This window comes from Muscardinus avellanarius, assembly GCF_963383645.1.
Source record: "Muscardinus avellanarius genome assembly, chromosome: 14".
Lineage (NCBI taxonomy): Eukaryota > Metazoa > Chordata > Mammalia > Rodentia > Gliridae > Muscardinus > Muscardinus avellanarius.
The window spans coordinates 89,409,196-89,422,375 of NC_137800.1; the positions used below are offsets into that span (position 1 = coordinate 89,409,196).

Below are 13,180 nucleotides of genomic sequence, written 5' to 3' on the forward strand. Positions count from 1 at the left end.
GCTGTAGTTGGGTGAAATATTCTATATGTGTCCAACAGGTCCATTTGGTTAATGGTGTTCTTTAGTTCTGAGACATCTTTACTGACCCTTTGTCTGGACGATCGGTCTAGTGTTGTGAGAGGTGTGTTGAAGTCTCCCAGTATTATTGTGTTGGGATTTATGTGTGACTTCATATCACAAAGAGTTTGATTTATGAAAGTAGCTGCCCCTATGTTTGGGGCATAGATGTTGATTATTGTTATTTCCTCTTGCTGGACTATTCCTTTTACCAGTAAGATGTGACCTTCTTTGTCTCTTCTAATAAGTTTGAGTTGGAAGTCTAACTTGTCTGATATCATAGTTGCTAATCCTGCTTGTCTTCGAGTGCCATTAGCATGGATTACCTTGCTCCAGCCCTTTACCTTGAGTTTGTTCCTATCTTTACTTGTAAGGTGTGTTTCTTGTAAGCAGCAGATGGATGGATTCTGGCTTTTAATCCATTTTGCCACTTTATGTCTTTTTATTGGGGAGTTGAGGCCGTTTACATTCAGTGTGATTATAGAGAGATAATTTTTAATTCCCAACATGTTAAGATCTTATTTCTGTTTAAGATACTGTTTATTCTTCTTTGCTTAGTTGTCTGCTGGATGGGAATTCTTGTTTCTTTGGTTCTGGCGTGTATTACCCATTTCCTCTTTGCAGTTAATCTCCTTGAGTATTTTCTCTAGCGCTGGTTTTGAAGACATAAATTCCTTCAGTTGCTGTTTGTCATGGAAGCTTCTTATTTCCCCATCTAATTTGATGGATAGTTTTTCTGGGTAGGAAATTTTTGGCTGGAAGTTGTTTTCTTTCAGAGTTTGGAATATGTTACTCCAAGCCCTTCTGGCTTTCATAACTTGGTTTGGGAAGTCTGGAGTGATTCTAATTGGTTTGCCTCTGTATGTCACGTGGCCTTTTGTTTTTGTTGCCTTTAAGATTCTCTCCTTGGCTTCCACATTTGTCATTTTGACAATTATGTGGCGTGGGGATCCTCTTCTCTGATTCTGTCTAAAGGGAGTTCTATAAGTTTCCTGGACCTGTGTATCGACCTCTTGCTCTATGTTTGGAAAATTTTCTGCTATTACTTCCTTGAAGAGATTGTTGATCCCTTTGGTTTCACCTTCTTTTCCCTCCTCTATTCCAATTATTCTTAGGTTAGCTCTCTTGAAATGGGCCCATATTTCTTCAATGTCAGATTCCTGCTGTCGGGGTTTTTTTTCTAAATTAGAAACTATGCGTTCATTTTTAGAATGATCATCTTCAAGAAGCGAGATTCTATTCTCCATGTGGTCTAATCTGTTGTTTATACTTTGAATTGAGGCCTTTACTTCATTAATTGCATCCTTTATCTCTTTTTGACTCTCTCTAAATTCTTTTCGAAAGTCCTCTATTATTTCTAAAGTTATTTTCCTAATTTGATCTTCTAGAGATCTTTGGGTTTCTGTGTTATCAGATTCTGATGGTGTGGGGTTGTTGGCATTCACTGCTCCATTGTTATTTCTCTTTCCCATGATTTTGGAAGTTTGTGCCTTCTCTGGGTTCTTCCCTGAGTCACTACAAGTTCACTTAAGATGCTCTGGATCTCGTGTCTGTGGTATCTCAGTCACCACTACTCCTTAACTGGGTTGTATCACAAAGTCTCAGACCCAGGGAGTCAGTTAAGGCTGCTTAGACCATGGGGAGTGCCAAGTTGGGCGTTCTCCAGTGGGGAGTTGTGACTATGGTATGATATCTCTGCCACTGCCACTCCCCCACTGGGCTGCACTGCTAAAATCTCCGACCCAGGGAGACTATCTGCGCAAGTCCCTGGGAGTGCAGTACTGGGATTTCTCCCCTAGGGGCCGCAATTTGACTCACGGTTATTGAGTGCGCTGATGGAGCTGTAGTGAACTCGGTGGATTCGCTGCTGCCGCCACTGGCAATTTGGCACCACTGCCACGTCCTCGGCCGTGATACGGCGTATTTCTTCTCTGGTTTTGAACTCCGCTCTGAGTCCTTGCCAGTTGTGCTGTGCCCGGCCCTTGGGAGCTTTAGATGTTCCCTGCACCAACAAAACTGCTGACTGCTGCCCGGCTGTTCAGCACCTGCTCACCTCGGCTCGCTGTCCACCCCTCCTCTCAGGCACCTGGTGGCTGGTTGAGTGGATTGGTCTAGGGCCGTCCGGTGAACTCACCGCTTCCGCCAGCAGTAAGACGCTGCTTCTGCGTCCTAGGCCGCGAGGCCAAAGTACCTCCTCTCTGGATTTGAGCTCTGTTTTGAGTCTCCCTCCTCTCTGGAGCCTGGTGCTGCTAGGGGAGATGTAGGCCGCGCCGCTCCGGCCGCTCTGCACCGCGGCTCTGGCTGCTCTGCACCGCGGGTCTGGCCACTCCGGCCGCTCCGGCCGTTCCGCGACGCGACTCTGGCTGCTCAGGCTGTTCTGGCCACTCCGCTCCGGCTGTTCTGGCCGCTCTGCTCTGCTGCTCTGGCCGCTCCGCTCAGCTGTTCTGGCCGCTCCGCTCCGGCTGCTCCAGCCGCTCCACTCCGCCGCTCCGGCCACTCCGCGCCGCCGCTCCAGCCAATCCGGGCTGCGGCTCTGGCTGCTCCGGCTGTTCTGGCCGCTCCACTTGGCTGTTCTGGCCGCTCTGCTCGGCTGCTCTGAACCGCGGCTTCGGCTGCTCTGCACCGCGGGTCTGGTCACTCCAGCCGCTCTGGCGGTTCCGCTACGCGGCAGGACGCTCCACTCTGCGGCTCCCCCCAATCCGCGCTGCGGCTCTGGCCGCTACGCACCTCGCAGGCGCGGCACTTCGGGCTGGTTTTTTTCTGGTGTCTTGTTTTTCCAGCCCTTTTTCTCTGTCCCTTGTAGTTACCATTTTTATTTTTTTGCTGGTGGTGTTTTCTGGCTCTGAAAGGCGCTGGTTTTGTGGTAGTAGAGTTGGATTGTTAGCGGGACTTGTAAGTGCCGCTTTCCTCCGTCGCCATCTTCCCGGAAGTCCTATAACATTCTTAACATTTTTATTCAAATAAAAGTTTTCTCCTTTATTAAAAATATCTTTAGTTTTAGCCGGGCGTGGTGGTGCACACTTGTAATCCCCGCACTTGGGAGGCAGAGACAGGAGGATCGCGCAGGTTGGAAGTCATCCGCGCGCGCTGGCTTAGGAGACCCTGTTTCTAAATAAAAATGTAAAAATAGGTCTGGGAGTATAGCCCGGAGGTAGAAGGGCTTCCAGGAACCCTAGTACCACAAAAAAAAAATCTTTAGTTTTAAAAATCTATCCTCATCGGGCATGGTGGCACACCATGCTTATAATCACAGTATTTGCGAGGCTGAGACAGGCGGCTCCAAGACCCTGTTTGCAAATAAAAACAGATCTGGGGGTGTATCCCGGAGGTGGAAGGCTCATGGTTTTATACCTAGTAACACACACACACACACACACACACACAAATACCCCCACATAGCTACCATCTTGTAACTTCATTGACCCAACTGACTCATCCTATTGCAGGGTATAATCTCTCAAAAATAAGATAAAAATTAGTCTTGATCAACGTAACTTTCCAGGATATATTTGAGGCATCAGTGATCAGAGATCACTCTATCTGTCCCCATAAAAATTCACCAGATTTGCTTACACCACACTCACCAGCCTGGAAGAGGCTGGGATGGCACAGGCCATAACTGTATGGAACAGCGAGCAAGGAGCTATGAAGGACGCGCCTGGAAACCCTCCTGGCCTCTGCCCACCCTCATGTGATGCCCATCACGCTTCCAGCCCCATTTCAAGGGACAACTTCTCTTTCTGGCCACAGGTAGGCCCAGTCACCAAAAACATGATCCTTTCATTCCACACAGCGTTCCACTCTGCTCAGTTAAGGAGACTTGGGGTCCAGACAACTCAGAACCATGTTTAATGTCGAAAGAAAAGCTCTGTTGATGAAGACAAAGGGTTTCGGTGCATCGCTACAGCAGTCCAGGGGCAGGACAGGAAGGACAGAAACAGAGGTCGCCCATGCGCTCTGAGTCACTGCCGGCAGCACAGGGCAGGGGCTCCGAGGTCACTGCAGGACACAGGTCACAGGCAGACCTTGGGAGGGGCCAGAGGCGAGCGGGCAGCTGCACTGCAGCCGCTGCAGGACTCTGGCCTCAGAGGGGACAGGCAGGCTGACTCAGGTGGGGGCTCTGGTCAGGGACAGGCAGGTTTAGAGAAGAGTAGGAGCCATCCCTCACTGTGAGCTCAGGAGTCAGTGCAGGAGCCCTGCAGGAGAGAAGAGGAGCGGTCAGCACGGCCACGCTGGGGGACTCTGCTCCCCTCTCCTGGGTCTCCTACGGCACCACACAGAGAGGCGGACATCCAGCCACATCGCCACTACCTCCTCCATATCTCCAACGTGAAAGGGGAGACCAACTCGAGAGGACACAGAACTCCAGCTTGACACAGACGCATGGGAAGAGGCCGGCCAGTGCCCTCCCGGGGCACAGGAGTGCTCAGTCTTTCCAGCAAGTGGGCGGCCACTCAGCTTCTTTCCACCACTACCACCTCTATCAGTCGCTGGCAAATGCCTACAGACACCAGCCACCAATATGTGGCACGAGGGTGCATCGCCTTGGTGTCTGACTCCCAAGAAATAGCCCTGGCTCCCAGTTTCATGGAGGAATGCCACCAAAGTTATGGCTGGGCTCTGGGAACAACCTCTGGGGCTTCCCACGGGCAGGGCCACCTCCCCTCTCACTCGAGCCCCACGGCAGGGAGCAGGTCGGGAACCGAGACTGGTGCACCGGGTACCCCCACCTCATGCCCCTCTCTACCGTACCCTTGCCTCTCCCACACACACACACTGGATCAGGGCTGAAACATTACCTGCTGGTGAAGGCCCGTGAGTTCCTGCAAAAGGAAGTTATACAGAAAAGTCTCAGTACAAACACCACTCTCACAATACCACAGGGGACGAGACATGCAACCTAGCTGGAGAGTTATCTTCTTAAAGGCCTTAAGCACCCTAGGCTAAACTCTCCCAAATGAATGAAATTGTGTCTAGAAGGGAGGAATCCAAGGATCTGACTATCTTGATGGCGGAAGGTTCTGGAAAGGAGCCAGTGAGACGGTGATGAGCAGCTAGGACCTCCAATCACGAGCCCCACCGTCGGCTCTGTGAGGATGACCTCAGCTCTTACAGGTAAAATCAGACACTTACAGGGAAATGGATGGAACCAGACATTGTGCTACATGAGATTAGTCAGTCACGAAATATAAGAAATCAGATGCTGTCCCTAATATGTGGGAAGCCAGGGGGGGAAAAGGGTCACAGGAGGTCTCTAGACAAAGGAGGAGAAACCACAGGTGAGCAGATAAGGAGGCCTAATTCAGGGCAATGGAGGGGGAGGAGAGGGAAATTCTCTAATGTACATGATGTACATTCACGAAAATATCACTGTCAATCACTAAGCCAAACATGAGGAGGAGGGAGGGAGGGAATGAGGTGGGAAATGGGGACGGGCTAGAGTGAGTGTGCATGTGCCTCTAACATCTTGCACTCCACTAAGATGTATGACTACAAGGCACCAATAAAAAAAAATAGTGCTTACAAAAAAGTAAAGACTAACATTAAAAATTCAGCATTAACTTATAAACAGACATTCAATAAACAAGTTCCCCCCTCAAAAAAAGTCTGATTCAATGTCTCTCCCCAGGTTTTTCCATCTCCTCCGGCCTCCATCCTAGCCTCCTCCTGAGTCAGGAGGAGAGAGCGGCCTCTAGAGGCAGAGCCTCCTGGTCAGAGGGGCCAGGCCCAGCCCTCTCCCCCATTTTCCCAGTTCTCACCTTTCCGACTCCTGCAGCGGATGAAAAGGCCCAGCCCGAGGAAGATCAGCCCCAGGACGAAGCCCCCGACGCCGCTCAGCATCTTGTTCCGGGCAGATTCAGACTGAGCCCCTGGAAGCAGAGCCTGGGTGTCAGCGTCTGTCCCCACAGCCCCTGGCTGAGGAGTCCACTGTGAGTGACCAGAGGTGGAGTGCCAGGAACCTAGGTCTCTATTCTGATAACATCTTGGGGGAGGAAGGATCAGTCAACAGGTCAGGGACAGAGTCGGTGCTGAGGGAGAGGGTAAGTGGGAGCCTCCTCTGCAGGGACACATCCACGACCCCAGGCCCCCAGGCCCTGGTGACAGCCCCTCCCTCAGAGCCACCAGGGCCGGGTTCCAGGGCCACGCTGTGTGTAGTGACCTCCTTAGTATATAGACAATTAGGTCAGGGATTTTCTGAGCCCTCCCTGTGGGACAAGAGGTGCTAGTCTCCTGTGAACCCCAGCTCCGTGGTACCATCTGGACAGGGCACGGGAGGAACGGGTCCAGGTAGCACTGCCCTGAGTCTCATGGCCCGCAGGGAAGAGAAACATCGTCCTTACTCCACTCCACCGTGACGGGGTCCTGGAGGCTGGGGTGCTCCACGTGGCAGGTGTAGACGTCTCCGCGCTGGGGAGTCACTTCCAGCATCACCAGGATCTGGAAGGTCCAGTCCCCATTCCTAATGAGGGGGGTGGACACAACGCCCGCCGTCTCCTCCTGGTCGTTCCGGAACCAGCGGACTTTGACCTGGCCTGGGTAGAAATCTGTCACGGAGCAGACCAGCAGGTTGTGGTGGTTCAGTGCCTCTGTCTTGGATGGGGAGATGGTCACCGCGGGCTTCTCTGGGGATACGGAGCAGGAAAGACAGAGTGAGCAGTGAGACCTCACGGCGAGTCTCTCCATGGTACCCAAGTAGGAGTCCCGGAATTCCAAGTCTTCAATTAAGACTCATGCAATAAACATAAATTAGACAGTCACTGGGAAAACAAAGATAAACAACAGTCCCTTCATAGAACTTGCAAGTTAGTAATGGAGACAAAGTGAGTGTTATTTCAAAAGTTTATAATGTTTAAAGGAGGAGGGGCCTTGGGAACAAACAACACACACGACACTCTTTGTCTGTGCTCGGTCTCTTGTCAGACTTCTGCTCACGGCCAAATGTGACGCCGCTCTCCCTGCCCATCGCCGCGCCGTATCCTCCACACATTTCGCTGATATCCCTTATTTCTCCTAGTGTGGAACCACAGTAATACTTAACGAGTGTCTTATTACTTGAGGATGTTTCATGTTCTTTCATTTTCTTGTCTCCCCTGATTCCAAGTGAGGTCAACTCCTGGCTGCCTGTGCTACCCCACCCCTTGCTATGAAGAGTGCCTTCCCTGTCTGGAATCAGCCATTGTCCCACCTGTCCTCTAGAGAACACAACCCGAGCTTCTCACCCAGGACGGCCCGGGGCCAGGAGAATGTCGTGTGAACACGGAGTGTAACTGGGCGTTGCTGAGGGTGGCAGGTGGTCTCGGGAGACATCGCCTGGCAAGAACCACGCTGTCAGTTTTTTTCTTTTTTTTTTTTTTTGGTGGTACTGGGGTTCCTGGTTCTACCTCTGGGCTACACTCCCAGACCTAATATATATTTTTTTTCTTTTTTTTTTTTTTTGAAACAGAGTCTCTTAAGCCAGCAAGACTGGCTCCGAACCAGCGCGATCCTCCTGTCTCCGCCTCCCAAGCGCGGGGATTACAAGCGTGCGCCACGACGCCTGGCCACACTGTGACTTGAACGGAACCATGACTTGAACGGAACACAGTTAAAGGCTCTCCTTGAACTCAGAATGAAATCATGGCCAGCTATTTGGAATCAAAATATCTGTTTATCTTAAACAGATCAGGATTAAAAATAGAGGGGATAACACCTATCATTAGGTAGATGTGAATTTTTGAAATAAAATTATAAGTACAAGAATGCAAGTAAGTATAAAGTTTTGTGAACACGCATAAATAAGCTGGTGTCACACTAGGAACTGATTAATCAGTGAATTTTTAATTCCTTGAATGTATAATTTTGTCCCAACAACACTGAAAATGGGCAGAACCGCTCATGCTGCTACCTGAGGTCATAACTAGCTTCAAAGAGGCTCTGCCCCGTTAGGTTTTCTACACATGTTGGAAGGACACACGGCTGCTGTGTGTCCTGGAGGCCCAGGGCTTGGTTAGCAGTTGTGGGTGAGCTAGCTAGTTTACATTACTCACCACTACTTGCATATATAAAGTGGTCGTGCTAATCCTCAGTACACATGGGCATAGTAGATGGTGTTAGGTAGGGTTAGTGTAGAAATACGTGCTTACTAAATGGGTAAAATTAATTTTCAGAATGTCTACTTCTAAAGTGGACACTAGTGCTGAGCAGCAGCAGCGGGGAGGCCCAGACCAAAACAGCCTGGAACAATTTGTACTCAATAATTTCATAACTTCAATTTATTTATGTAAAAGAGTGCGTTCTTCTCATTACACTATCTGTGGGCTTTTCTTTCTTTCATTCTTTTTTTTTTTTTTTTTGGTGGGTCTGGAGATGGAACCCAGGGTCATTCTACTTCTGAGCTACACTCCCTGCCCAATTTTTTATTTTTTATTTTATTTTGAAATAGGTCTCACTGAGTTTCAAAGGGCCTCACTAAGTAGCTGAGGCTGTTCATGAACCGAGATCCTCCTGTCTCAGCCTCCCAAATGAATGCTGGGATTACAAGTGTGTGCCACCACAGCTGGCTTCTGTGGAGCTTTTGTAAGAAATTAAAACTTCAAAGCCGGGTGTGGTGGCGCATGCTTGTATTCCCAGCGCTTGGGTGGCAGAGACAGGAGGATTGTGCAGGTTCGGAGCCAGCCTCCCTGGCCTAAGAGACCCTGTTTCCAAAAATAAAAAATTATAAAATAGGTCTGGGAGTGTAGCCCAGAGGTAGAAGGAACCCCAGTACCCACCAAAAAAAAAAAGGAAAGGAAGAAAGAAAGAGAGAGAAATTAAAACTTCAGCTGGGCGTGGTGGCACACACCTGTCATCCCAGTCCCTGAGAGGCTGAGACTGGAGGATTGTAGGTTTGAGGGCAGCCTCAGCAAGTAGTTAGACTGTCATTGACTCTCTTTCAAAATAAAAATGAAATGGGACTGGGGGTGTAACTCTGAGGTAGAATGTGTCTGGGCTCAACCGCCAGTACCAAAAATAACAAAAAACAAACAAAACAAAGGCTTTGCCTTACAACATCATCCGAGTACTGTTTATTTTTAGCAGATTTTTCCTCGGGTTTTGCATTTATAAATTCTAAATTATTAAGATCTCAGTCAGTAAGCTTACTTCAAAGCATTAAGCAAAGTAATAAAAAATACACGTTTTGAGGTTCCGTTTGCCTTTCTGTTTTCTCTGCGCCTCGGCGGGCGGCGGTGAGCACACATCATTAACTTAACTGCTCTGTGCTAGAGCCGCGGCCGAGCGGGCGGCGGAGCCACAGGCGGCCCGGACAGGACGGCCATCAGGACAGGACGGCCATCAGGACAGGACGGCCATCAGGACAGGACGGCCATCAGGACAGGACGGCCATCAGGACAGGACAGGACGGCCATCAGGACAGGACGGCCATCAGGACAGGACGGCCATCAGGACAGGACAGGACGGCCATCAGGACAGGACAGGACGGCCATCAGGACAGGACGGCCATCAGGACAGGACAGGACGGCCATCAGGACAGACCAGGGCGGGCGGTCTCCCGCCGGAGGAGACCTAGAGGGCGCCGCACGCCCGAGACCCCAGCCGCCCGAGCGCGGGCGAGGAGGGGAGGCGGGGGACCGTGGGGGCTCACCGCGCCGCCACAGAGCAGCCTGCTCCGTGAACTCGTAGTTGTGTCTGCACACCGTGTCCACCGCGGCCCGCGTCTGCTCCATGATGTCCTTCTGGCTGTTGAAGTCCTCCGCCCAGGACCGGCCGAGCGGGGTGACGGCGCGGAACTCGCCCACGTCGCTGTCGAAGCGCACGAACTCCTCCAGGTTGTAGACGTATCTGGCCACATCCCGCACCCGCCGCGTCCCGTTGGTGAAGTAGCACTGGCCCTTAAACTGGAACACGAAGTCCTCTGCGGAGACAGCGGCTCAGGCCCAACCCGCACCTGCCCCGGCCGGGGGAGCCCTCACAGGCACGTCTTCATTTTTCTTTTCCTTTTTTGTTTTTTGTTACCAAAAGTTGAATCCACCCCATTAAAATGTACAAATACAATGCACCAATTAAAAAAAATTTTTTTTTAAGTTGAACCCAACGCCGGCGCACGCTCGTAATCCCCGCGCTTGGGAGGCGGAGACAGGAGGATCGCACAGGTTGGAAGCCAGCCTCGCTGGCTGAAGAGACCCTCTTTCCAATTAAAAATATAAAATGGGTCTGGGAGTGTAGCCCGGAGGTAGAAGGGTTTCCAGGAACCCCAGTACCACCAAAAAAAAAAAAGGAACCCCAGTACACCAAAAAAAAAAAAAAAGGTTGAAGCCAGCCAGGCGGGGTGGCACACGCTTGTAATCCCGCGCTTGGGAGGCTGAGACAGGAGGATCGCACAGGTTCGAAGCCAGCCTCAGCTACTTAGTGAGGCTCTCAGCAACTCAGTGAGACCCTGTTTCCAAATAAAATAGAAAATAGGCCTGGGAGTATAACATGGAGGTAGATAGAAAGCCTCTGGGTTCCAACCTCAGTACCACAAAAAAAAAAAAAAAAAAAAAAACAGAGCCAGGCGTGGTGGGACACGCTTGTAATCCCAGCATTTGGGAGGCTGAGACAGGAGGATCGCAGTTCACCAACAGCTTCAACTACATAGTGAGGTTCTTTGCAACTTAATGAGATCCTGTTTCAAAATGGAAGCCCCTAGGTTCCATCCCCAGTACCACACACACAAAAAGTTGAACCCAGAGACATTCCACCTCCAAGCTACACCCCCTGCCCCATTATGTTACTGAGGCTGGCCTCAAACCTGTGATCCTCCTGTCTCAGCCTCCCAAGTACTAGGATTACAGGCATATGCCACTATACCGGGCTGATTAAATTTTGATCTCTCTCTAAGACCAATATTGCTGTGTGAATTTCATTTTCCTGGGCTCCTGAGTACCTCAGAGAATTCTCCATAAAAGCCTGAGAGAGTTTAAGGAATTAAGAGAAAGGTCAAGGGACGGGCCTGCCGTGGTCCCCAGGAGCACGTTCCCTTGGTCCCTGCACACCTTGCTTTCCTTCTCAGGCCTGGGCGTCCTCTCTGTTCTGCTTCCTCAACCCCTGTGCGGTGTGAGGTTGGCCCCTCTCTGTTAGAAGGCCCCACACCTCCTCAGCTCTGGAAGGTGTGTTATTTGTGGAGAGACCATGCTTTCAAAATGGATTCTAGTAAACTGTAGAGGGGCCAACACTCTCCAGATCATAAGTACAGCCGTGTAAAATATAACTTCATAACACCTAACAGGGGTGTCAGGAAGGCTGAGCGTTTATAGGAAGCACTGTCCTCTGTCTGGAGTAATCCATTTCTCAGATTACTGCCCATTTCCCTTGTCTGTTTCTTTCCTCTAATTCCTATCCACTGGCATCTCAAAGCTCCAAATTCTTCTAAGTTACTCTTTGACTAGAAAGCAATGAAAATTAAAAGTTGAGGCTCCCCGTCACGTTGACTTTACTCAGATACCTGGCATTTGCCTCTCTGGAACCTCCACTCAGAGTCAAGGATATTGCCTTTTTCCTCAAATACTGGGACTGCATTTCTCCAACCCAGAGTCACGTAGAGTCGCATAGTATTTACTCCAAATAAGACGTGTGCTTGTGTGTGTGTGTGTGTGTGTGTGTGTGTGTGTGTGTGTGTGTGTGTCCCTGATGTGACAACTCCTGCTGTTGCCTTCTTTGGAGAAATTTATTTTCTTCAAAAATAGCTCCTTGCCCCCTTTCCCCTGCATTGCCCCCCCTTCTATTTTAACACCCCAGGCTGCACCTGCGGGGCGGGCACTGTCCTCAGCTCAACATTGGAATATGGGGACCGGGCTCTCTTTCCCTCAGCAGCAATCTACGCTAAAGGACGGGGTTCAGAGATCATGGGGCTCCCCGCCCCCCACGTCCCAGGGCCCCCAGGGTCCCCCGGAGCCTTTCCCAGCACGGTGGCTTGGAGAACAGCCCGGCACTTACGTGGGGTGTCTCTGCAGTGGGCCACGGGGCCGCTCAGCGCCATCAGCAGCACCACCCCAGCGGCTGCGCACAGGCCTCTGGTCAGCGGCAGAGCCATCTTGCCAGGCGCAACTCAGAACGGAGGCAAAGCGTGGCAGTCAGCACAGCTCACACCTGCGTGCCCACTCCAGAGAATAAAACCCTATAAACGCCTTCACACTGTTAGGGGTGGCAAGTCCCCGGGTGAGGAGCCAATCAGCGCGGGAGCTGAGGCGCCTCATCTGTCTCCGGGCAGACTTTGTGGATGAGGCGCCCCGACGATGCTGGCCTGTGTCCTCCTCAGCTCGCTCCAGGAGGACAGCTCAGGTAAAGTCTCCTCTCTCAGAGGAGAGGCCTGTCTGGACCTGAACACTGAAGGCCTCGAGGGCTTCCAGAACCGTAAGAGCCAAGGGTGGCCCAAGCTCAACAACTTTATGGTATTTATATTAAACCTACTGTTCTTATCCTGGGGTATTTAGTAGGAGGCAGTAAGTGGAAATCATATTTCAGAGGACAGACAATTATTGCAACAGAGATGCTCACGCTTATCCTGTTAGACACTCTGTAAGAGCCTCGCGCACGCTGTGGTGAGAGAAACACGTACGTGGGGACGGTTGAACTGCGGGTCTACAGCTCAGGTGCTCGGTGAGGGGCAACAGATGACTGCACCTCTTTATATTTCAGCTTCTCATCTCAGTCACTTTCTCTAAAGATCTTCATACACACATTGGGGAATCACGTGATGTTTACTATTGCAAAATTATTCTCAACTGTCATATGTAGTTATTGGAAGTCAAGTTATTATGCAGAAAACTAGCAAAAAAAATTGTTTTATACCCAGCCCTGTTGGCAAGCCCTGCATGGGGGGGGGGGTCTCCACTGGAGTGACAGAAGCCAAAGAAAGGAACATTAAACTCAGACCTGGAGGGGGTTGGGAGACAGAGTCAGAGAGGACATGGAAGGCGCCCTCAGTATACTGAGCCCTCACTTTAGGGCTCCCCAGAAACAAGCAGAGCCTCTGGCGCCTTTCCTTCTCCGGTCCTGAGGCTGAGGGAAAGTTCCCTCGGGTTTATCTTGGCTGTGAAGGGAAGGCTACGTCAGATGGGGATCTCCCACTCTCACCAGTCTCCTCATGCAAACCTCTCACCTAGCA

General features: G+C 50.7%; 1 protein-coding gene across 1 annotated transcript; it reads right to left on the reverse strand.

The window, feature by feature from the left end:
* Positions 1 to 4,170: 4,170 nt before the first annotated feature.
* On the reverse strand, positions 4,171 to 12,106 carry LOC308273312 (rano class II histocompatibility antigen, A beta chain-like; the record flags this gene model as incomplete). The annotated part of the gene is made up of 6 exons (XM_080710393.1): positions 4,171 to 4,253; positions 4,857 to 4,880; positions 5,817 to 5,927; positions 6,399 to 6,680; positions 9,680 to 9,949; positions 12,010 to 12,106. The coding sequence occupies 6 exons, from the start codon at positions 12,104 to 12,106 to the stop codon at positions 4,240 to 4,242; spliced, it is 798 nt and encodes a 265-aa protein (XP_080566519.1). The 3' UTR covers positions 4,171 to 4,239.
* Between the last annotated feature and the right edge of the window lie 1,074 nt (positions 12,107 to 13,180).